We start from the raw sequence: 26,177 nt of genomic DNA, 5'->3' as shown, positions 1-26,177 counted from the left end.
AGCAATTACAAGATGATGTTCTCTTTCACTCCATTTTATAGTCAGCCCTCCACATTTGCTGGAATTTGGGGCACAGGATACCCAGGAAAATGAAACAATGCAAATAAATAATTGCTATTTTTTACCTGAGAAAACACCTCCCTAGGAATTTGTAGATCCTCCAGCATGATTCTTTGGTTAACTTCTGCTGACTATAGAACTGCCCTGAAAGACCTAGAGATTCCTAGAGAGATGTTCTTTCTAGGAATCTCTAAGACTTCCAGCATGACTCTATGGTTAACCTCTGGAGATTGATCACAGAGTCACACTGGAGGATGTAGATATTCCTAGACAGAACATTTTAACCAAATTCATGAATAGTCAAATCAGCAAAAGTCAAATCCACAAACGTGGAGGGCCAGCTGTAATACTGAAATGAAGACAGTGTGCAATCCTCAAAAATGGATTTGGGTGAGAAATGGCCTGCATTCAGTGGTAGGGAGCCAAATGCTTGACTCTGCATTTTTTGAATTATAAGGACGTGTCATTTATTCAAGGATCTGGATGGTGGTTTCTGCTAATCATGTACAGAAGTACATCTCTTTGTCCTTTCTAAGCCAAGTGCCCATCCCTTGTGAGGTCAAACAATCTGAGAAGAAATTCATCATTTATCTCTATTCCCTCCCCTCCCCAACATGTTTCAAGTAATCTAAGTCTAAATTTGGAACCAAGGAATGGAAGTAAGGTGCAAAGGAAAAAAAAGTGCAAATTTGTATACTGCTATTATTATTCAGCTGCTAAGCCCAGCACATCACAATGGTGTGGAAACAATCCTTTGAATAAAACCCCTCTCAGGTGAAAAGAAAGCCATCTCCAGATGCAGTTTTGCAAATGAAAAAGGAGGGTGTGTCAGCGCCCCCCCCCCAAAGAAACAACATAAAGAGTGGGGAGGAGTAAAATAAATGCATTTGTGGATTTTGTGCAGTTCAAATGGGAGAGAAAACCATTTTCCATATTTATTTAACCTTTGCCTCGTCCGGCATTGTATCCAGACTTACCTGCAGTTGGAGAGGGCCTAAGCCGGGGGTTGCTGCGGCAGCAGCTGCCATGGTTGTTGGGATCAGCTGAACAGGGTAAGGGTCACCTAAGTAAGAGAATAATAGAGGCGTCAGCACCTTTTATCTACTCTCCACCTGCAAATTAAACTCCTGCATTCACTCTTCCCAAAAGCCTTCTTTTGTGTGCCTTGCTGGGGCCTAATGAAAAGCTCCATTGTGAAGCCTTTTACTAACACTCTTCACAATTCTGGCTGAGAGAGGAATGTGAATAAAAGGCACAAGCAATTAAGGCGGAAACCTCATCCTTTTTCATGATGTATTTAGGGAAATAGGGAGGGGGGCGCACATTGATCAGGAGACTGAAGACTGAGCTTCAGAAGGTTGGGGAGCGGGAGCCATGAAGGAAAAAGGAAAAGGACAGTTTGGGATGGAACAAGGCAGTGCAACCTTGATAATACCATCATACTGGATGGGGACAAATGTAAAAACTTGTCCAGAGAAAACACTTAAGACAGTGGAACTGACTTGGGAGTAATATCATAGTCACTTTACATTCACCATTGCTTCACAAATAGAAATCCAGGTCAACTTGTAACATCTCCATGCTCACATCAAAGAGCATTACATAAGTGTCTTAGCTGTTATATTTTATACGTTTAATTGTCAATTGACTAATGAGTTAAGAAAAAGGGTTAGCCAACATACCCAAAATTTATTTAAAAGGCAAACACATCCATCTGAAAGTGTTTCATTTCACAAAGGAGCTGGCTCCACCTAAATCAGATCGTATGTCAAGCTAAACAGTAATCAAAGCCTTTTGGGTGCTGGACCCTTATCATTAGAATCATCCTTCCCCAAAATCCATAGGGTAGAAGTGTTTGGCTCATTCCTACAAGGTGACATGATGATATTCCCATCCTTTCTTCTGATAGAAAGATTCCTAGGAGCTGTGGCCTGATAGAACTCCAAGCCTTTTAGTAAAGAAACAGAACTGCAGGAAGGTGACAAAATAACGGTTTTGTTAAAGATAGAATAAGCAATAGCAATACCTTTGCTTTTTAAAAAAGACGATTCCACGGGACTCTATAGTTGACATCCAACAGATGTTAATCACAGAAATGCACTGGAGGACTCAGAAATTCCTGCAACCTTACCAGAAAGGCCAGGCAAAGCATCCCTATTCGCCTGGCTTCTGGTGAGGAAAGAGGAAGCAGTGGGGTGAATCTGTTGCCCCGTGTGCAGCTCCCTCTCATGATGCCCTGTGCTGGTGTTGGGTTGGGGGCGGGCCTATGCCGGAAGTCACATGATGTCGTATGATTTCCGGTGTCTGCCTCCATTCCCCAGACGGGGCAAAAACATCCCAGGAAGCTGATTTCATCCCATCTGATGAAGTTGCTAGAGAATTGTGCTCCCTAGAATCCCTAGTTGCCCCTACTTGGTTTTATGGTCAACTTCCAGTAGTAGTTGACCACAGAGTTGTCCTACAGAACCTCTAGAGATAGCTTATCAATCAAACCTGAAAATAATAAAATTTGCAAATGTTAAACCCACAAATGTGAAAGGCCAGCTGCAATTATTATGACATAATTTTAATAGGAAATATTCAAATAAATCCTCTTTAAAACATTAGCATTGCATATAAACAAAAAAGGCCTTGGATCTTACTCAGCCTTTCTTGTCCTCTTCCTATTTAATCCAAATAAACACTCTTGATACCCTTTCTATTTTTATGCAGAAAACAAAGGAATGAATTGTTAACAGCTAGATTTGCAGATAACACAGATGTGCTGTGCCTTATATATTCTGGCCTTTCTAAATGACAAAATGTTAAAAAGCTTTCCACTTCATTAATAAAGATCATTGGAGCATTTGTGCATGGACCAATGATGTGCTAACAGAAATTACTGGCCCAGCAAAGTCTTTGGAAACCAGACTTAGAACAATACACATTCATTATAAAAGCACAATAGATAGTTATTGTGCATCTGATTAAATAGGCAGAATACATTTCTGGATTTGGCTTTTGGATTCTTGCAAGTTGTCAGGGAAAGACTTTGCTATAACCTCATTTACACAAGTTTGTAGATACTGACATTTTGCTCACACATGCACATTTGCTATTTAATGACAGTAGTCACCACAAAGTAATGCTTCACAAAATCCAAAAGGGCCGTCGCAGATAAAACCATGCCATATTGTTAATCCATTCTCCCAGTAATGTCTGTAAAGTATGGAAAAAGTACCATTTGACTACAATATCCAGAATCCCTTCTGGATTTTAAGGAGTATTTTAGGCACCATTCTTTATGGTTATCCCTAATGTTTCCTGATGTTACTGGACTGTGGAGATATGGGGAAGGTGACATATTCCAGTATCAGTCATCACATTTAAGTTAGATATCAAAAATGCATGATATATGGTTGGGAGACTCTCTGGGCCTCTATGGGCACATCTACACTGATCACTTAGGTTGGTGTGAGAGTGGTCAATCTCTCATGTGGTTAAATTGCTCACAAGAGGTGATTCAAATTACCCCAGGGAAAACCCAAGTCCATAGGCAGGATTCAAGTTGTCCCTAACTTAAGATCTCAATTGAAATGGCACCAGCTACCTTTTGACAGCCATTCTGTGCTCCCCAGGCAGTCCAGGGACACCCCCTCCCAGCTGACTTACGTTGAATCTACACTGCCCTATATTCCAGGATCTGATTCCAGATTATCTGCTTATCCCAGTGTAGACTCATATAAGTAAAGGTAAGGTAAAGGTTTCCCCTGACGTTAAGTCCAGTCATGTCTGACTCTGGGGGTTGGTGCTCACCTCCATTTCTAAGCTGAAGAGCCGGCGTTGTCTGTAGACACCTCCAAGGTCATGTGGCCGGCATGACTGCATGGAGCACTGTTACCTTCCCGCTGGACCTATTGATCTACTCACATTGGCATGTTTTCGAACTGCTAGGTTGGCAGGAGCTGGAGCTAACAGCGGCTGCTCAAGCTGCTCCCGGGGTTTGAACCTGGGACCTTTCGGTCTGCAAGTTCAGCAGCTCAGCACTTTAACTCACTTCGCCACCAGGTCTCCTATAGACTCATATAATCTAGTTAAATAATCTAACAGATAAATTGGGATCCGATCCTGGGATATAGGGCAGTGTAGAAGGGGCCTTAGAGGCTGACCCAAGAGAAAGGTAAATGGGGTGCTGTGGCTGTCGCCAACTACAACCAGTTCAGCACCCTGGGAGTGACTCCCTCCCACCTTGGAGGGGGCTTAAGGGGATCTCTATTGAACATGGCTTTCTCATCAGTGTAGGCCCTCCCTAAGTCACTGGTTGATGGAGTTAGAAAATTATTGAGACCAACACACCAAATACACTTGTGTGTTGCAATTATCAACATTCTATGTTAGGGTTGCCATATTTTTAGCTGTGATGGAAATGGTGAACCTTTGCCTTTTGAACATTGGGGATAAGACTTCAACAATTTCTTCCCTTTGGTCATGCTGATGGAAGTAAGTTGCCCTGAGTCCCATCGGGTGAGAAGGGCAGGATATAAATGTTGGAAATAAATAAAGTTGTATGACAAAACATCTGAAAGGCCAAAAATTCCCCAACCCTGCTCTACAAAGCACAGGGTCCTGTTTGAAGGACTTTGAAAGGAAATACATCTGTCAGAAGGTGTATTTTATTTGAAAGACTATCACATCCAAGTCCACCCCCCAGGATTTATCTATTATGTCAGTTCATGTATAAGAGTCCCTTTGTAATGACTTAGCATATTCCACATTACAATGCTATGTAAACCATAATTTTTAATTTACATTTCTTCTAGGTGCATTTTGTGTGCTCTCTTTTGATGCCTTCTTTTCAACAATGCACAAAAATAATCCACCTCCAGTTGGTCCTTAGCCTCCTTCTAGGCAGATGAGCCTGGAACCTCAACTGTGTCACCAACTGTCAGTGACCTGAAGGGACTGCCATAACATCCCACATATCCCTAATAAATTGTACTTTCTGTGTGGTTTTAATCGTAAGCTGCTTTGAGAGCTAATCTTGGCTGAAAGCAGGCTATAAATAACAATGGCAATAACAATATCATGCACAGGATAGGGAAGTTTGTAAACATTGCTCTCTAAATGTCATGACACAACATTTTATATGAAGTAAGTATGTCTGAATCCACCCCTGCATGATTAGATGTATTTGTCTCCTCTTGTGCATCCCATGATGCTGTGAGATCCTCAGTGGTTAGAAGAATCTCTCCTCTCCAGATCCATCACTTATCACAAGAGTTAAGTGGCACCTAATGGAATGGAGCTAACATGCTTTCCTCTTTCACATAAGTGAAAAAATGCTGAAGAACATATTGAATAGGGCCAGAGTGGCCTCATAACGCTACATTACACTACAGAGCTGAACCTATCCTTACAAAAAGTGATGGCTATTCCTTTTGGTCTTCATGATTATTTCCCTCTGTGGGAGAATTGAACAGTGTGTGTTATGAATGTCCTGCTCTCCTTAACTTTCTCAGTGCTTTCAGATTGGTGTTGGTGGATCTTCCATTGCCAGTGTTCAAATAATAGTCACTTGAAACAGCAAAATGTCTAGGACCAGTCCTTCTAGTGTTACAAAACCTTTTGCCCTCATGATCAGAATTGGAAACGTTCATTATTTCTATTAAGGATCCTCATTATCTTTGATACTTCCATCAACAAGGTGTTACTTTTTGATTTGAATCAGTTTGTGAAGAGTTTGCTCTCCTCAAACATGAAGCAACAAGTCTGAAGAGACATCCCTACTTATGTGAAGTAGACATGGAGAGGAGCACTAGTTTTCTAGGACTCTTTCTTGTGTAGAGGGTCTAGGAAGTCTTCTTGAGATTTGTGTAGGGAGTATCTCTATTAATCAGAAAACAAATCCCACAGTACACAATGTGATACTAGCTTTATTGGGTCTACTGAAAAGGCATATAATTCTCTATGCAGGCTTTCTATACTGTACATTTGCTTTCCATGTGAGAAAGACAATGTTGAAGGAAATAGACATATGCACTTCTTTCTACAGCTGTTGATTCAAACTAGATATATAATGCCTGAGTCGGGCTTATGGATATATAACATTTCTATCACTTTGTCTCCTACCCTCCCTTATAGGGATTGAAAATTTGTTTATGTCCTGAACATCATCTGATAGCACTTAAATCATAAATTAGCCAGTAGTCCTCCTGAAGCCATGCCTTCTGATCTTGTATACAAGAGGCATCATAATATGGCCCACATGATACCCTATTAAACAATGAAACATGTGATGAACTAAAAAACAGAGATACATCAGCAAATCTGCCTGGGGAAGTTTATGGTATTTTAATCCTAAACATTAATTTTATTGTCCTGTGCGAAAAAACCAATTAACTATGAGTTTCATAATTTTTTATTGGATGTAGGGGACATTGTTCAGATAACCGACGAATGGTAAATTCAGCATATTTTAATTTTATTAGCCTTGGCTTGTCTAGTCTCATACTGGTTTGTGCCAAGAGAACAGACTAATTAGATATTTCATCAATAACTATGCTTGGGTTTGTAAATTTGTTTTTTTTTAAAGTTTCTATCTGCACTGAGCTGAGATACAGATAGACAGATATAGATATATAATTTGCCTTGTGTATGCATCATCCTTCCCCCAAAGAAATGGATGTGTCTGAAATTGGGAGAAATAGCACTCCATCTGTAAATCCAGACCAATGACATCTGATTCAGCACATAAAAGGCAGCAAATGTTTAAGTTTTCCATTGAAATTAATGGGACTTGAAAGAGCTAAACCTTGGCTGAATTGTTCTGAAAATTATTTGTGGTGGCTGAAATGGGAAAACATACCTTTTTAAAAAGAAAAGAAAAATTAGGAAACCTGAATCCTAGGAAATCTAAAACCTAAATGATTTCTATTGACCTATATATTTGACAATATATCTATCATTTATCTAGGCCATACTCTTCAATTTACCATCTGTGCACCCTTCAACAATGTCATGTGCAGTGAGAGCATAGAAGAATATGGGCCAAAAATGCAGAAGAGGGACCATGGACATGAATCATATTAGTTAAGAGAAAAATAGATCATGCTTGATGAGTGTCATGCTTCATTCACCGTCTTGTCCACCAAAAATAGCAATCTCTTCTGCCATTTCCACTAATTTTCTCATATATCTGGATAATAAAGGGAAATACCAAAGAGAGCTGTAGGAGAATGGGTATATAAAGAATACACCTAAATTTTCTCATCCTGAGTGATAGAGAGTGTCTTTACACATCAAAACATTTCATAGTAGAAGGAGAAGATGATCAATCAGTTCAATGTTCATTTATTTATTTAGGTATTAACTGGCTTTAATATGATAAATAGGCTGTTTGGGGCTATTAGACACTGGCAGCATTGGGGCTACATCGTCTAAATCTCTATGTGCAGATTCACACATTAATTTTGCTATAATAATAATAATATATATAATGTTGAATGGCAACATTATGCACCTGGATCAAGATATAAAATGTGCAATTAAACGCACATGCCCAATATACATAGAGATGTAATGATGCTGTATACACAATGCTACTTCCACAACCTGGAACTGAATGCAGCTCTTCTGCACTGGACAACTGTTTCCATATGTGAATGTGTCCATGTATGAAAAACCAACAGGATTCCACCATTGTCAGCTTACCATTGCCATCATTGTGCAATTATGGAAAGGATCCCTACTAGATTCCCACACAGATACATAAGCAACTGAAATAAATTATTCTGTCCTAGATCCAATGAGTGTCATGCTCCACACATGCAGCAGAACATCTTAGTCTCCCCATTAGCTTTGTTAATCTCATATAAAAAAACCCATATTTGTGAAAGATAGTTTTACAGATGGACAAAGCAGGAGCTTCAAGAATATCTCCATGGCATGCAGTTGTTAAAGACATCTTTCAGGATCAGGCAAAGCAAGATTTAGTTTTCATTTGCATTTCCATGGTGACCAAAAAACTTCTCAAAACTCTGTGATGTCATGTCAGTCTCATGGATGTAAAGTGTCACGCAGCTGCCATGCTCTTAATATACTAGCTGTTGCAAAGTAAACACACAGACATAGCGTCACACTATGTTAAATAAGGGCTTAATTGAATCTGCCACATATGTTTAATGGGATGCATTCTTGACCTTTACCAGGCCTACAAATAGAGCTGCAGTGATATTCAACACAGCTTTAAGTTACATGTTTGGGGACGTGAATCACTACATCTCCCTATTTGAGAAAGAAAAATGATAAGAACACTAGATGTCCACTATAGGCTGTCCAGCTATTGGTGAGCTCAAGAACTTTGATTTTCCTCATTGACAGCTCTTTAGACAAAAAGAAAATTGCTTGCTGTGGTCAGTTATGTAATATATCTTTTTAAAAAACAGTTGTATAATCTTCCTAAGAAACCAAAAGACAAACTGAATAAAAGTGGAGCCTGTCAGCAGATGCAGAACATAGCTAGAAAATGATCTTATTAGTTCTAGAAATTTCAGTAGAAATAGCATTTTTCTATTAAGTCTATTAATTTTTATGGAGTGCTAACCACTTACTTATAAACTGGGTTTGTCTTCTCTTTGCTTTTGAAATATTTTGGCACTTGGGAGTGTTGGTATAAAATAAAAATTATAAATAAAAATTATAAATTCACATGGTCTGTTGTAATTGGCCTAATTAACTCAATTTTTCCATCGCTGACATCTCATCTATGGTCTATATTGTTTTGCTGAGCTCTGCCATTTGTGATATGCTGTAACGGCAGTATTATGTGCCCAGGGCTATACCATCTGAAGTTATGGCTACAATGACAGACCCTGGCAACAGCCTCATAAATAGGAATGCTTTGGACTATCTTTGGATTTAGGTGACCATGTAGATGAGCACTAGAACTCATGAAGGCCAAGGTTTGAATCTCCACTCTGCCCATGAATTCCGCTAGATGATCTTGAGGAAACCAAATTATTTCATCCTCAGTGGAAAGCAAAGTAAAATCCTTATTAAACAAAAAATGCCATGGTAGGTTCAACTCAAAAGCACACAACAACAACAACAACAACAACAACAACAACAACAACAACAACAACAACAACAAGAAGACACCAGCATGTTTCTGGCCATAGAATATGTGAGTGGTTTTGAAGGAAAGAAAATCCTGTTCGCTTAGAAGTATTGGTTGTCACTCAAAAAAATATACATCTAATTTTGAGACTATTTTTTGATATGTTTCCAGGTGATCTTTGTCATTTTCTCTCCAGCCTGGAGATAAATGTGCATATAGCTACTGCTCTATATATTGCATTTATGACATTCTGTTTTCTAAACAAAAATAAGACTTGAGGATTAACATGTTTGGAATAGACGTATCACTAGCTTAGCCCCTTTGCCTTGGAAATGAATTCATCTGCTCTTTTTGGTGAATACTGCGTTAACAAAAAAAGAGAAAGAAAGAGAAAAAAAAACCCTGCAACAACAATTGAGGAATTCATGAGTTAGTCAATGATACACAGATGAGAACATAATAAAGCCAAACAGAAGGGCCAAATACAGAAGCACCCAGAACAAGAGGGTCTCAGATAGCTAGATAGGAAACTAATGTCAGAAGAGTTAGATAAGCGGAAATGAATGAAACCAGTTTTATGAAATTCATGATGAAGATAAATTTGTTTGCTGAAATGAAGTCAGATGTGATCTTCCCACTCTCTTGTCTTTTTAAAAAAGATAACCCATGTCTTGATGACAGGGATACACAAGCATCTATATAAAGCTTAAATAGAATCGTCCAAATACACACACACACACACACACACAGACTAGCTTGAAAGCAAAGCCTTCAAGGATTAATCTGCAGCGTTCAACCTTAGACGGTTATAAAGATAGTCATGCTTTGCGTTAGCCCATAAATTGGGAGGCATATGCTACCCCTTGATCTATGCACAGAACTCCTGTTGAGATTAATGGGACTTGCATGTTGTTTGGAAGTTGCTTTCAAAAAGGGCAAATTAAACCTCTTCATTAAATAGGAAACAGGCTGTTTTAGAAGGAAATCTTATTTCCCCTACAACAGTGTTAAGGTTGGAGGTTTTTTTTTAACTAGGGTGGGAGGAAAAAGAGACATTTCAAACAACAGCTGCTTTAGAGGCATTACAAGAGGCATGTATTTCAAAAGTATCAGGTCCATTTGCTTGGGTTTTATGCACAGAAATGTTGCCACTAAAAATGCTCTCTCTCTCTCTCTCTCTCTCTATCTCTGCAGGGCTAACCCAACATATTTTGCTACCTGAGGCAAAGGGTACACAATGCAGAGAATCCCACAAGCACCCCCTACCCCATTTTCTGGCAGTAACAAAAATGCATTCACTATACATGGTGCTGCCAATTTATTTTGCGTAATTGTTTTGCATTCAGCTTTTCTCCCACTGTGAGACCCAAGGTAACTTGCACTACAGACTAGAACAACATACAAATAAAACAAAAACCCAATCCTATTCAAAATTGCATTAACTCAAAAATATATTTATCCCGGTCACCTGATAATAAAAGATACTTCTATAATAATGAGTTAATAGTAAAAAGGCGTTCTAAATGTAAAAGAAATCTTTGCCTGCCAGTAGAAAGAGAACAGGGGTGGGGATCAATCTAGAAGAGAAAAAGGAGAGGGCTCAACCTTCTCTGGGAAGGAGTTCCACAGCCATGGAGCAGCCACCAAGAAGGCCCTCTCATGTCATCTCACCAAATGTCCTTGTCACAGTAATGGGACAGAGAGAAAACGCCAAAATATTAGAACTTGAGGAGCTTCATTTATGGCAGTGGTTCTCAACCTGTGGGTCTCCAGATGTTTTAGCCTTCAACTCCCAGAAATCCTAACAGCTGGTAAACTAGCTGGGATTTCTGAGAGTCGTAAGCCAAAACACCTGGGGACCCAAAGGTTGAGAACCATTGATTTAGGGAGATATGGTCTTTCTGATGGTTGGGGCCATGATACTCTGCAAAATCTGCTACCTATTGTCTAGATTACTGAGATAAAGTATATGAAGAGATGATCGTGAGGATGATGCAAATTCAGTTGTTACTACAGAACCTGCATTTGTGTACCTTCCATAACATTTGAGTTCAGGGTAAATTTAGATCACTTTGCATATATCTAGAGGTGTAAAATTCCTATGTTTTGTGAGACATGGCCTTCCTCATTCATTCTATGGAAAAGGTCCATTCATTCAGAGAAAAGAGTGTTCTTTCTCCACTGGAATTAATTCAAGATGCTTTTGCAGATGAAGGATTTCTGTGAACACATGACAGACAGCTGGATCAGGAGAGCAGGCCTTCAAAAATTTTGGAATTTTGACCTTCAAGGAAACTAACATTCTTGATGATAACAACAATATCGCAGTTAGCATTTATAAATTTTATTTGAAGTGTTGACCACTTGAAATGAATACATTATCTTGGTAATTTATGCAGCAGCATTGTAAATTACACTGATGTTATTATCCGCTCCAAAATTATAGTACCAAAGTCTTGCATAAATGTCCATTTTGTATCTTCCAAATTTACAAAGAGAGCCCTACAAAAATATAAATATCCACATGCTTACGCTCTGAGTATGCAACCAATACCTCCCAAAATGAAAGTAATTGAGTATGCATTGGCAAGTCTATGCTTATATCTATAGCAGGGGTCCCCAAACTTTTTAAACTGGGGGCCAGTTCACGATCCTTCGGACCGTTGGAGGGCCGGACTATAGTTGGCCACTGAGCAATAATAATAATAACAACAACAACAATAAAAAAGAGTTAAAAGAGACCCTTTGGGCCATTGAGTCCATTCCCCTTCTGTCTTTGTGCACCGAAAGCACAAGCAAAGCACCCCTGACAGATGGCCACCCAGCCTCAATGTCAATAATAATAATAATAATAATAATAATAATAATAATAAAAAAGAGGGTTGGAAGAGATCCCTTGGGTCATTTAGCCCAACCCCCTTCTGCCCTTGTACCGTGGGGGCCGGATAGATGGCTTCGATGGGCCGCATCCGGCCCCCGGGCCTTAGTTTGGGGACCCCTGATCTATAGCCTACACACAGATAGGACTAGGTAGGATGGATAAACCTAGTGAATGCAACTCATGTGTCCATCCCTCTCCTCCATGTATCCCTTTGACTGCAAAGTGAGCTCATAGTCTGGATTTTAACATTAATTTTCCATGTTTTTGGCCACTATCTATTCTTGTTCTGCCCACCCTTGGCTCACACTCCAGGGATGAGGGTTGGGGTTGACAAGACTTACTGCAGCCTGCCTTGTAGCTGAAACCAGGAGGAAGGAGGAATCCTTGCTGGGCTGCTGCTGCTAGAGTCCGTTGGTCTGGGGGAAATACTGGAATCATTAATGGCGGTAGCTGACCTTGGACCTGCTGGACAAAGAAGGTGAACATCAAACCAGATATCATGGCTTCTTAACAGTATACTTGTGTAGTACGGACATATAACTTGTATAGCGTTGCTTATACAGAATAGTTAATAGGATGCTTAATAGTATGCTCAATGTCTACGGACATTTATTGTTGACAAACAAGTTCAGAACAGAAATTGATTTCCATGTTACCCTTCCATTCCAGAAACCAGGATATATGCTATTTAGAGGAGACATGGGCAAACTGAGGTTGTAGCCGCAAGATCTTTTTTGAACCCTCTTCCGGAAGTCAACAAGTCAACAAGTCCACCATGTCTCCTGTATCAATTTAATGATATAATAATACATAAAAATATAATACAGTAGAGTCTCACTTATCCAACACTCGCTTATCCAACATTCTGGATTATCCAACACATTTTTGTAGTCAATGTTTTCATTGCATTGTGATATTTTGATGCTAAATTCATAAATATAGTAATTACTACATAGCATTAATGTGTAATGAACTACTTTTTCTGTCAAATTTGTTGTATAACATGATGTTTTGGTGCTTAATTTGTAAAATCATAATCTACTTTGATGTTTAATAGGCTTTTTCTTAATCTCTCCTTATTATCCAACATATTCGCTTATCCAACATTCTGCCAGCCCATTTATGTTGGATAAGTGAGACTCTACTGTACTATAGTAATATTATAATATATTGTATAAACATGTAATATTAATAATAATATTATGATGTAATACAATGTAATAATGATTATAATTCACTATTATAATTGTATATTTATATTACATGCAATATTACTAATAATATTGCAATATAGTCGTATAATATAATATATTGTATGTATATATACTTGTAAACCGCCCTGAGTCCCCTTTGGGGTGAGAAGGGTGGGATATAAATGTCGCAAATAAATAATAAATAAATAAAACAATACTGCTAACATTTTTATTTTGTACTCATATTTCAGTTTGCTGCTAAGATCTTGTCCCAGCCCACTAAATTAACTGCAATTTATAGCAAAAGGAACTAATGGGATAGTTCAATGTTAGAGTCAATTTGATTCCTCTTAGTTCAATCTCAATTGTCAAAATCATTGTCAATATCATAAATATTTCAAATTACTTCCTAGGTGTAGATTTATCTCACTTCCTGTTGTTTCACCCCTATTCTTAGCTATGAGTTATTTGTAAGTCAGATGTTTGTAACTCAAGGACTGCCTGTATTGGAAACTCAATTTTAAAAGGCCTTGTGAATGGAACAAAGTCTTGGGCTCAACACTTGCATTTATGACTTTAGCATCTGGAGCATCATGAAATAATGCATGCAAAGCAATGGGCCAGTGATATTTGAACAATCAAGGCTACCATCTTGTTTGATTCCAGTTGTTCCACTGAAAGTCAAAACAACTATTCCCTCTTTCACTGTACTGCCTCTGTATTTAGCTCAAGACTTAGAGTATTGACTTGAAAAGAGGTGTCCTACTCAAACGGAAACATTCTGCACCCAATTTCTTTGCATAATCCTAGTGCATTGGTGGAATGGCTGCACTCTGAGCCACATTTAGAAAAGCAGTCATTGAGTCATGTTCAATGAATACGAAGGGCTCACCCTACATAATTTTAGTGATATTATTCCATTTGACTGATACAGCTGTATCTCACTTTAGTGAGATATTGGAGTTGTTTGATTGATTATCCGAAATCAGTGGTTCCCAATCTGTGGGTCATGGCCCACTGGTGGGCCACAAGACTTAAAATAAGGTCTGCAAGACATGCGGGGAAAATCAGCTCTAGATTATTAAATATGGTTTTATGTGGGCAAACAGATGGCAATTACTGGACGGCATATGTTCTGTATCAGAAACTAGAGCTGCTGTGGTCTATCCAATGCAATTTTCTGAGTCAGTACCCCAAATAACCAAAACAAATCTAAATCTAAAGTTGATGAAAAACTGATTTTTAACCCTTTTGGCACTAATGTTGGAGACTGGTCCCTGGTCAAAGTGGCTCCTGGTCAAGCGGTCCCTGGTCAAAGTGGTCCATGGTAAAAAAAAAAAGTTGAGAACCATGGGATAGAACCATATAGCTGTGTAGTGTGAGCTGGGCCTTGGTCTCTTAGAATCTTAGGGCACATCTACACTGTAGAATTACTGCAGCTTAACACCACATTAATAGCAATGGTTCTATGCTATGGAATCATGGGAGCTGTTGTTTACAAGATGGCTAGTCTTTTCTGCCGAAACTGCTGGTGCTTCACAAAACTACAAATTCTAGAATTCCATGGCATAGAGCCATGGCAGTTAAAGCAATGTCAAACTGCATTAATTCTATAGTGTAGATGCACGCCTACTCAAATATTGAACCATTGGCTTCTAGTATTTATAGGATTTAAACAACTCTGGGACATGTCTGTTTCTGCCTTGACCTGTTCCTTCCCCTTCTATATAATTTTAAAATATTTCTTTTTTAAAAAAATGACAAAGAAACTCCATTCTCCTTTTAGAACAAAAATGAACAGCCGAGCAGAATTTTTGCATCGTATTCTTCGGCATAGAGCCACAAAACTTTAAAAAAAAAAAGAAGGGTTCCAAGGATGAAAGTGACTTTGCCAAGCAAAGAAGCTTCAAAACAGAACTCAAAACACTAATAGAGAGACAGATGGCTCCACTGAAGGCTTTGCTGCCAAAAAAGAAAAAAAATATATATACAAAAAAAAATCATAGTGATGTTATTGAAGCTGACTGGAAAGTTCTCTGATGACTACAAATACTCTTGTCCCATTTCAAGTGTTAACTCTGCCTCCAGGGCTAATATAAACTAAAGCAACACACACAATCACACACACACACACAGCGTGCTTCTGCCAAGACCACAAGGTACTACAAGTCTGCACTTGATTTCAAGTGACTTCTGGGTATACTAGAAAATGCATTGTGCTAAACTGTCCCTGTTTGGGAAAAGAGCCACTAGGAAAGCAACATCCCCCCGGCTTTCCTTTCCTTTCCTTTTTATAAGCGCTGTCACATTTTCTCATGCATGCTCTCTACCTCCTGTACAAATACAAAAAGGACTTATAGAAAAACAATCACAAAACCCCCAAATCTCTTTTGGCTTGAGACGGGAAATCTCAGCTGAGTAAGAGAGGTAAGACCGCAGCTGAAAAGGTGAGGTTGGTTTACATGGAGACCAAAATAATTCCGTGAAAACAATGTAATTTTCATTCCAAGCTGGAATGTAGCTTTAATACCTGAGCTCTATTTCCTTTCTAAAGTAAATAAGTGCTCAGGTAATTTCATTGTTATCAAAATATTATAGAAGGATGAAATGTGAACTGAATGCACATGCTGGCTGGCTTTTCTCTAAATGTAGTATTTATTTTTAAGAAGGGGGGCTTTCAGAATGGTTTGTTTATCCATAATAGTTGCCAAGTTACAGATGTGAAAAATGATCTATGACAGCATGGCTTTAAAAATATTCCAACTTCTCCTGCTTATACATAATTACAAAGATACACAACTCTTTTCTCTCTCCCCACTTCACAGATGCACCCTCCAAATATATCCCCTAGTAACTTGTTGATCCTAGATTTAGAGTTTTTAGGACCGCTAAGAACTTCTAATCAGGGCGAGTTGCATACCCTGCCATATGTTCTCCATGCTGTACTTCCAACAGATCTGCATACGTGGTTATAAATAGTGCCTATATTTGATGATTTTTATTGTTATCTTAAGTTCTTGGGGCAGGGGTATAATGTCAAAATTATGCATGCCCCATGCCCAGAAATCCCAAAATAGAATGTGTTATGATTTACTAGAGCTTCCTATAAAAAGGCCAAGCAAAACAAGACAAAAAGTTATTTGTAATCGGGAGAAATTTATAAAGGAGAAAGAAAGAGCCATCTCCCAAAGTCCTGGAGGAATTTTGCTTTCTCTACCTTGGGAAAAGGGATTAGCAATGGAAGAAGGACACAACCTGAGATCTAATGCAGGGGAAGGAAAGTAAGCAATAATCAAGAGGCCAAAGATAGAAATCATGCACATGTGTGATGCATATGGCCCCTCGGCCCTCCATGGAACACATTTTTTTGGGCTGGAAAAAGAAGTAAGAAATACCGTGCCTAGTAACCAAACTGCTGATGGTCAGCTGCCAAGAAAAGTTTTCCCAATACTTCCGGTACCTTCCATCCTAGGAATGCCTGCCTGGCACCCTCATTATAGCCTAAAGCTAAGATCGCCTTTTTATTGGAATGTATTCCTCTTTTAATTTATTATAATCATTATCCGTTCTATTCTTGGCTCTTAACATTATGAACATTGGCAATTTCAACGTTAATGAGGATATAAACAGGCTAATACCCAATGCACATCTTCATGCATGAAATGCAATGTACATATGCAATATGCCTGTACAATAGCACCATACGTGCAACTCCACTTATACAACCTTGACTTGGCTATTGATGTTCTTCATCAGACTGAAATGTCCAACTGCTACTTACTCATGTGTGAGACACCAACCTTATTAGAATCATGCTGTCTGAAAAACAATAGTGCTACTGCATTGTTTAAAAAAGTCTTAGGTTGTTTTATTTTCAGTGACTTAAAGTCAGATTACCTTTGTAAGAAAAAAGCTAGATGTCCACCCAAGGCCGGCCGGAGATAAATTTAAATATTAAGCGGGGGTGCTGAAAAGCGCCCCCCACCGGCCCCGCCTCCTGCGCCCTGGCCGCACCTCCCACCCAGCGTGCCCTGGCCCCCGCCTCCCACGCTGCGTGGGAGGCAGGGCCAGGGCACGCTGGGTGGGAGGCGGGGCCAGGGTTGGCCCCGCCTCCCATGCTATTCACCCTGGCCCCGCCTCCCATGCAGCGTGGGAGGCGGGGCCAGGGTTGGAAAGAGAGAGCCTTCACCGCCCGGGGAGGGGAGGATGGGATCCCTCCTCCCCTTCCCGGGCGGCGAAAGAGGGAGCCTGGGCAAGGCCAGCCAGGTCACAAGGCCAGGGCGCACTGGTCGGGCGGCGGGGTACCGTCAGAGCGGTGCCCTGCCTCCCGCCCAGCCTGACGGCACCCCCCGGGACCTGCGCCCGAGGCGGCGGCATCACGTGGCCTCCATGGTGGGGCCGGCCCTGTGTCCACCCACCATGAAGGTGCAAAGCCTATCACTAGAAAGAAGAATGAAGCTATTTCACATAGGACAAGAACGGATTAAAAAATGGACTCCCAAATGTAGCTGCTACTGTAAGTCTCCATTTGATGCCACTTCTTTGGAAATGGAAGGAGAAAGCAGGAAATAATTCTATGATGTTGCCATTAATAACCAATGCTTCTGCACAGCATATGATGGAACATACAGCTTCCAGATGCTTGTTTAATGCAGCGACTGATAAGCTGCAGCTCTTTGCGGAGCACCGCAGTGGTAAGTGATTCAATGAAACATTTGTCAGTGAAAGGAAAACAGGTGTGAGATTGCTTGATGGTGGGTACTTTTGCTTTCCAGTGAATGTGCTGGGTAATTTCTCAAGCTGGAAACACATCCTAATGCTTTGCAAAACATTGTTTCAGCTCTTAAGAGGCTAGGAAGAATTTGGTGTTAATGTGATAAGTGAATTATTTACAGAGTAGACATATATTTATATATATGTAACTGCTGGGATCACAAAGCTCTCCTTCACTCTCAGAGAGAAATTAAATAGTTTCATTTCTAAAGCGGTACAATGCCTTTTATTACACCCACAAATATGTTGCTTTCCAAGGCTCAGTTAATCTCTTCCATAGATGTAAATGGCTTCTACTGAATTAGGAAAATTGGTTGAACCAAAGGCCTATCTCATCCCCTTCAATATTTCAAAGCCAGGACAAGTGTGGCCAAGTGAGGAGAGGCTGCAGCAGTTTTCATTTGTCTGAGTCTACAGAGAAGAGCAAGTTCCCACTACTTTCTCTCCTCCCCACAGAGTTAATGGAGTGCAAACTACTTTTGTACTTTGTTACCGGAATTGAAGTAATCTGAGGGTGAAGGAGGAAAGTGGAAAGAGAATAGAAATTGGGACATTTAAAAAGTAGCCAAAAAAGTAGGATATCAGAGGACTGATGGAGACTGTCTCTGCAACTGTTACAGTTAGAGGGTTTACTGTCTAACCCAACATTAACTTTCTGAATTTGTTGATCAGATACTTATAGGAGGTCTATCAGTGAGGCCTGGGTGTAATCATGCTCTCTGTTGTGGATGATGTATATGCCCATAATGTTACTGGATGATATATATGTTCATAATTTATTTATTGTCAAAAGCATTGAATAAATAAATAAGTTTAAAAGTGATAAAATAAAGGGAGCACAATGTTCATAAAAACATTCAGTGATTTCGTTCCTTGTCTCACATTTCTCCCAATATGGAACCCAAAGCAACTTACACTAGAAGTGAAAGCAAAGCAGCTAAAATTATATATACTACAAAAGTTAAAGAAAACAATTCAATAACAAATCCAATTAAAACAAGCCAACAATGTATCCTGTACATGTGCAGTCTGTCCGATCAAGTTACATGGGATTTACTACTAAGCAGAAAGATTCCTGATGATAAATTAGATCATCTACCTAAATGGATACAGCATTACTACCTAAGTGAGAGGCTAGTGGCCTAGAATTCTAATGTTACACAATATATATATAAAAAGCTGAAATACACATTTGATCACTTCATTTTGTTTTTTGGGTATTTTGGAGGATGCTAGTGTAAAATGTCTCTCCAGTCTTCCCAAAATTCCACATCCTTATTCAGTATGGGAAGCTGGAGTGATATGTTGGTACTTCTTTCAAAATATACATTTAGCGATGTGGTTGGGAACTTTTATCTATACATTCAAGAAGAATTAACACCAGATGGGAGAAAAATTCTAAACCATGTGTCAGTCCACACGACGAAGGTCAGAATTCTCTTGGTGCACTATGCTAGCAATCTAACTTTTTTGGGAGTCAAATAGAATTATTTAATGGAAGGCAGCATTAGTGGGTAGTTACTCCCATGCTGGTGATATGATCACTCTGTTCTAGGTTGTAAAGGAAACACCCAAGGTGCTGAAGCTTTTTGAAGAAAAGGATTCAGCACTTTGGGCAGCTCCTTTAAAATCCATCTTAAAATCTGGAATGAATTCACTGCCTTGTTGAAATGTAAGCCACTAACTTCCAGTGGAAGGCAGAGTACGATAAGAATTCTAGTGGTGTCAAATTTCCCTTTCACATGTGATTGTGAAAATATGGTGTAATGGTTAGACATTTGGACTATGGCTCTGGAGAGCAGGGGTCAATTTCCTACTTGGCCATGTAAACCAAAAAGGTGACCTTAGATGAGCCACACATTCTTGGTTCCACCTCTCTCCCCCCCCCCCCCCCTCCCAGTATAGGCATTAGAGCTGTTATAAATTGGAAATAATTAGAAGGTGCATACAACAACAACAACACTGAACCACCCGATTCACTGGGATTAAAGAAACAGCACTCCCCATTAAACAGTGGGACAATATACACACATACAGGTTGACAAACAATTAGTAGCACAAGGATGGTGCAGCACAATCCCTGTGCACCTTCATGAAGTTGGATTTACACCATGCAAGCACAATGTAGCATTTTAGCCAAAATCTGCCAACTGGATGTGGACTACTTCTCTAATGTTTTACTTCAGAGTAGGAGCTAGTTAAGCTAGCCACTACTCTGCCTGCCTTCTGCGGGGATTTGAAAACATGGATGTTCCAGTGTGCATTTGATGATAGTTAGTCCTTGTTTATGAATGTTCAGCCCTAGTTTACCGATAAGATTGTACTCAGTACTTTACCCCTTGCCCTGGACTCAGAGCCTGCTTTTTGTACAAGCCCATGCCCAGCCCTTTTTAGTCTAATCATGCCCATCGTATTCCTGGTTGCTGGTCTGTTAAGTTTGGTTTCGATATAGTTTTAATGCTGTTTTTATATTTTGCCATTTTTAATTGTCTCATTTGGACTGTTATATGTTATTATGTTTTAACTGCATTTTTAATTGGTGTATTTTCTGCATGCACTGGGCTTGGTCCTGCTTGTAAGCTGCCCCGAGTCCCTTTGGGGAAATGGTTGCGGGATATAAAAATAAAGTTATTATAATATTATTATTCCTTCACAGATGCTGCACTCACAGTCTTTTCCTTTTCCCCACGACTGCCTATGCCAGCCTAGTTAAGCCACTGAAGTGCATTAAGAGGATTCCAGACAAAGTTTGCGTTAGAATTTGTTTTATTCCTGAAACAACCCTACACTGATAGAAGGCAAGATCCAAATACAATAAATACACAGTTAACAACCAACTATTTCAGAGTTCTCCTTCAGAGTAAAGTTTAAGGCACAGGAATAACAAAAAAAAAAACCATCTGATGATGATGACGATAATAATAATTCCAAAAACCTAGAGTTGAATCTAAGCTTCACATGGCCATTGCTTCTCCATCCACTCACAATGCCACCTGCTCATCCCTTTGCCATAATCAATCCAGACAGTTTGCACAGCAGAGCCTACTTAGTGATCCAAGCTCTATCCAGCAAATTATCATTTCATATTTGTAGCTTTGCACCTTTCATTTAGATGGCAGGTGAATTTTTCATATAAACAACAAACCTCATTCTTTCCTCACATCTGCCTGATAAAATCATTAAATCCTTTGAAAAGTATCCTAATATAGTGTCGATCCATTGTTTCAAGAGGGGCAGTGGAATTTCTTTTTGGTTTAATTTTGATTTTTTCCCCATTTCTTTCAGCATCCTTTCCCCCCTGACAAGTAGTTATCATGTTAAGATAACAGCGTTTGCTTTAATTAATGTGTAGGCGGGTGGGCAAGAACGAGAGGTTATCTAGTAGTATGCAGTGGGCAGCGATTCAAAGCTAGCACCATTTTTGCAGGATGCATTGGCACAAACACAAAGAAAAGTCTAAGGCGAGTCACTCATTTTAAGTGATATTCACCCATCTATTGCAAGGGCTGGGGAGAGTTTTATTTTGGAGGCAGAGCCGCATTTAATCTTTGATGAAACACTGATGGTCGAGTTCTGTAGTTGGGCAACAAGCCAAAGAACCACAAAAGCAGGCCCATGTCGCCCTCAAAAATAAAAATAAAAGCAGGCAGTTTTACCCTTGCTCATTCCCATCAACTGAGGGCAGTTTGAAAAGTTTGTTGCCATCTGACATGAGGGTTTGATGTTCAAATCAAAGAGGATGTTCAACACCTCCATTCCTCAAACGTGTTGTACACAGGTAAGTACTTGGACATGATGAAAGATGGTAACTGGATCACAGGCTGAGTTTTTAAAATCGGGTTTTGGAGCTGGCATGCACAAAATAGTGACTAACTGGTGTTTTCTTTCACAGGCTTGTAGTTGTGGTTACTCTGTTCTGAACACCCAGAATTCCACTGTGTTGCAGTGATGGTGAACATATCAGTGCTATGGATGAATATATATTGGATTATACTCTGGATTTTAAAGGACTTATCCTCAAAATACTTTGGTACCAATTGTCAGGAGTGCTTGGATTCAGAGTCCCTGTATAGGAGGGGGTTAGACTGGATGGCCCTTGTGGTCTCTTCCAATTCTGTGATTCTATGAGAGACATTTGCTCTTACTCTTCTTTGAGGATGAGTGATTGTCATTTGTCCAACTTCATCCAGTAGGTTTCCTTGGCTGAGTGGGGATTCAAACCCTGAGCTCCAGAGTCATAGCCCAACAGCAAAACCACTGCTCTATGCTAGCTCTGATCCATATTTACCTACCTATGCTATTTGTAATTGTTTTGACCACAAAATCATGCTGGAGGGCCTAGCAATTATACAAAGATATTCTCTGTTTTTAAAAGTAAGTGTTTCAATTTGCATTTCAATCAAAATCGTGGATAATCAAATCTGCTAAAAACAAACCCAAAATTTGGAAGATTAACTGTAGTTTTTCCACTGTCTTCAACTACAAAAATGCAAATAATTTTTTTGGGCTCAGATACCAAATGCATTTACATTTATAGACTGTCTTTGTACAACAAATCCACAAAGTAATGTAGAAATGAATTTTCACTTCAAGAGATTTGAATATAATAGGTAAGAATAGATTTGTATAATTTGAATGAATACTGTAGTTGTTTTTCTTAATCTGTTTATTCTATTATTTATTTATTTATTTATTTATTTAAATTATTTATACCTCGCCCTTCTCACCCGAGGGGACTCAGGGCGGCTTACAAGTGGCAATTGATGCCGTTACACTGTTATACAATGAACTAAAACGTTAAAACCGTTAAAACAGTCATAAAATACAATATACAAAGTTTAAAACAATGCAAAGTGCTTATGCCATTCATCCACCAGAACATATACAAGAGCCGTAATATTATGCTTATACTTTTATTATGATGTACTCTGATAATTGTTTGTGTGATTTCAATATGTTGTAAGCCGCTTTGGGTCCCCTGAGGGAGAAAAGCGGGATATAAATAAAGATTATTTATTATTATTATTTCTCCATCCATCCCAGTACCTGATTATTATACCCTATTAGCATGTAATCATGAGTCCTGTTTCACACTGTAGACACTCCATAAGAAATCAGTGTGGAATTGTGGCTATGATGATTAGTACTCTACAATTAGATGTGAACTTATGCGGATAGCCTGAGGCAAGGACTCAATTTTCTCCAATGTGACAATAGTAATATTGACCTTCTCTATAGGACTGTGGGACAGAAAACAGAACCACAGCTATGACAGTGGTATTGAAAAATCTTTGCCCCAATATTTTCAGACACAGATAAATAAGTAAAATGTATATGAATATTATTATTGACTAGCTGTTCCAACAGATACACACAGGCATCTGGAGCTTTTAAAAATGCTTTAATAACAGCAGCAAAAATTTTCAGATAGTTAATTTTAGATGCAGATGAGAGGGTTAAGCATCTCGCCACCTGAGATTTTCCACTCATCCCCAGTGAAAATCACATTATTATCAATAAAAGCCTAATTTAATTGTCAATGCACCAGAATTGGGAACTGTCATAAATACTTGCTGGGTCAGTATTTTCTCCACTTGTAGCCCCATTTGGCAATAGCAGGAAATAAAACAAAGGAATCAATAAAAAACCAATGCTGTTTTGCTGGCCATTTCTGTATAGAACTACCATGTTGGCAAAGAAAATAATTTTTAAAAAACTAGCATACTAGTATTATATATTCATCTTAACAAAGTATCATGGGGTTTGGGTGCTCTTTTTAAATCTTTGGGGGCTCCTCAGCAGATGATACTAAATGTGGCTCAGATTTGAATTGGGTTTGTGAGTGGGAGTAAACTCTCAGACAATATCTGATTAGTATGCAGTGGATAGGATGCAAGGGGGTGGTAGGAATACTTTTTCTCTCCTGGTAGCAGTATAGGCAAAATCCAAGAAAATGCAACATAATTAAAGTTGGGTTTCTTTTGATCCTGATAGTTTTCTACCCCAAACTGAAATAGTTCCTGGAACACACAGCCATCCCTTTCCCCTCCCTTCCTCCTCCTCTTCCTTTTCTCTTTCTCCTTCTTCCAGATTGCTGGTCTTTAAATACACAAGGAGTGCACTTCTAGCTCCATTTCTAAGCTGCTATAGGTATTAGAGGATAATTTACATGCAATTTGCATTTTATTTTATTTGTGTGTGTATGTGTGCCTGTGGTTTTGGTAAGTCTTCCAAACCTAATGACTGTTCCTTTTGGCCAGCAACATAAATGCTGTAATCACACAATTATTGTGCTGGGAACAGTTTAATTCAGCATTTTGTTCTCAACCACAGAACAATTACTCAACAATTTTGGTTAACCGTACCAGCTTGCAGCCTGGAGAGGAAGCCACTTATTCACAAGATCTATTGTTCCACACAAAGGTGCAGTTACCCTTGATTCTTATCTGTTCCAACTTTCAGTATTACTCAGCTCTTTAGGGAAACTTCTATGTTCTCTTTAGCTAATGAAAATGAATGACTGCAAGGCTCATTTTCATTAGCTTATTCATTTCTATCTGCTGAGCACTTTTAATTACTCATTTGCTTATCAAGAGAAAGGTTTTTCTTTGCACGTGCCCGAGAAGCAAGCTAAAATGTCTAAAATGAATGTAACTCTCTTTTTCCAACCTAAATCCATGATATATACAATTTGACACACTCTAGTCTTCTATCAAGGGACAGAACGAAGAGCTGGCTTCTTCTTACCTATGAAAAGCTAGAGGCACTAGAATCCAATGCAGATGTAAGTGTACACAGATTTGTAATCCTAAGTAAACAAAAGCTCATAAAAAGTTACTTTTCTAAAAGAAAAATGCTGAATTCCCCTAGTCTACATGAACCCAAGCTGAGACATTTGGGGTTTTATCATTAAAAAGTAATGTTTACAAGCTCTAAGCTAAATCTTGATACTTAGTAATGAGGCCCATTCAGGTACCTACAGCTTTAAAATATGATATTATTACAACTGAAGATGTTATTATGTTTCCACTAATAAGGATATCCATTTTATTTGTTGTTAAGACGTTAAAAATTACAATTAAAAAACCCAAAATAAAACCAAAGCAATTAAACTACTACAGGGAACAATTCTTCAACTATCCTGGTACAATAAAAAGAAAGCCATAGAATAGGCTGAAACTAGATGAATAAATGCACAAGCAATGTGACAGCATTCAAGAGAAAGAGGAGGAAGAATTTGCCTGAATGATCTAAAAATACTTTGGAACTGAACAAGAAATTGACAACTGAATAATTTCTGTAGGGAAAAATATTTTCCAATACGTTTTGTTGGAAAGATTGTCTCTCCCGGCTTTGAAATGGTCCAGAGAGAGGGTCACAAAGATATTTAAATTGCCTTCAATATGGGCATTTAGGGAAAAATATTTCTCAGGAATGTGGCCCTCCATTATCTCCTGGAAAATTCATCCAGCTCTCACAACTCAAAGGCTACTCCTCCTCACTAAACCAGTGGTTCCCAATGTGTGGTCCGTGGATCACCAGTGTTCCACAGAAACTAAAATATGGTCTACAGCCTCACCGTTACTACTATGGATAATAACACTGCCCATCCAATTTTCTGAATCAGCACTCCAAATAATCACAGCAATCTAAAGTTGACCAAAAACTGATTCATAACCATTTTCATACTAATGTTGGAAAGTGGTCATTGCTCAAAGTGGTCACTGATCAAGTGGTCCCTGGTCAAAAAAAGGTTGGGAACCACTGCTCAAAACCCACAAGGAGATCCTATACATTTGCATGTTCTGGTGGTTCTTCTAATTCAATTCGTCAATTCCTTTCTTGCCTCTTGATTGTCCTTCTGAACAATCTTAGATTGAACTATATTCATTCCATTGTTACTACATCCTGATCTTTTATGGTGGTGCGGGGTCAGACCTAGAAAAACAATGTACAGGCAGTTCCCTCTGGAGAAGAACTATAGTTTCTTAGATAAATGGATCCACATTTCAGTTGTTTGCATTTCTAGGGAAGTAGAGTACCTGTAGTTTTTCACATCCTCAAAGAAAGAAAGGATCTCAACATCCCAAGAAACTTCATTCGTAAAAATGATTTTTTTTCACATTGCATGACTTTTTGTGTGAAAAATTCATTTGTGCAAAAACCACCCTTGATT

At 39.0% G+C, this 26,177-nt stretch overlaps 1 protein-coding gene across 10 annotated transcripts in view; it reads right to left on the bottom strand.

Annotated features, from left to right (window-relative positions):
• The window catches only part of sox5 (SRY-box transcription factor 5), an 824,881-nt gene that overhangs the window by 124,666 nt on the left and 674,038 nt on the right, over window positions 1-26,177 (bottom strand). For 8 of the 10 annotated variants that reach the window (XM_062983191.1, XM_062983193.1, XM_062983192.1 and 5 more), the window contains 2 exons: window positions 12,377-12,500; window positions 1,038-1,123 (listed from right to left, as the gene is read on the bottom strand). In XM_062983191.1, coding sequence (XP_062839261.1) covers window positions 1,038-1,123; window positions 12,377-12,500 — 210 coding nt within the window. The remainder of the gene's footprint in view (window positions 1-1,037; window positions 1,124-12,376; window positions 12,501-26,177) is intronic. The other 2 variants (XM_062983190.1, XM_062983196.1) reach the window with 1 other exon arrangement.

This window comes from Anolis carolinensis, chromosome 5 (assembly GCF_035594765.1).
Source record: "Anolis carolinensis isolate JA03-04 chromosome 5, rAnoCar3.1.pri, whole genome shotgun sequence".
In the NCBI taxonomy this organism is placed as follows: domain Eukaryota; kingdom Metazoa; phylum Chordata; class Lepidosauria; order Squamata; family Dactyloidae; genus Anolis; species Anolis carolinensis.
Note: the sequence above shows the minus strand (reverse complement) of the source record. Positions and strands in the feature narration are given on the sequence as shown.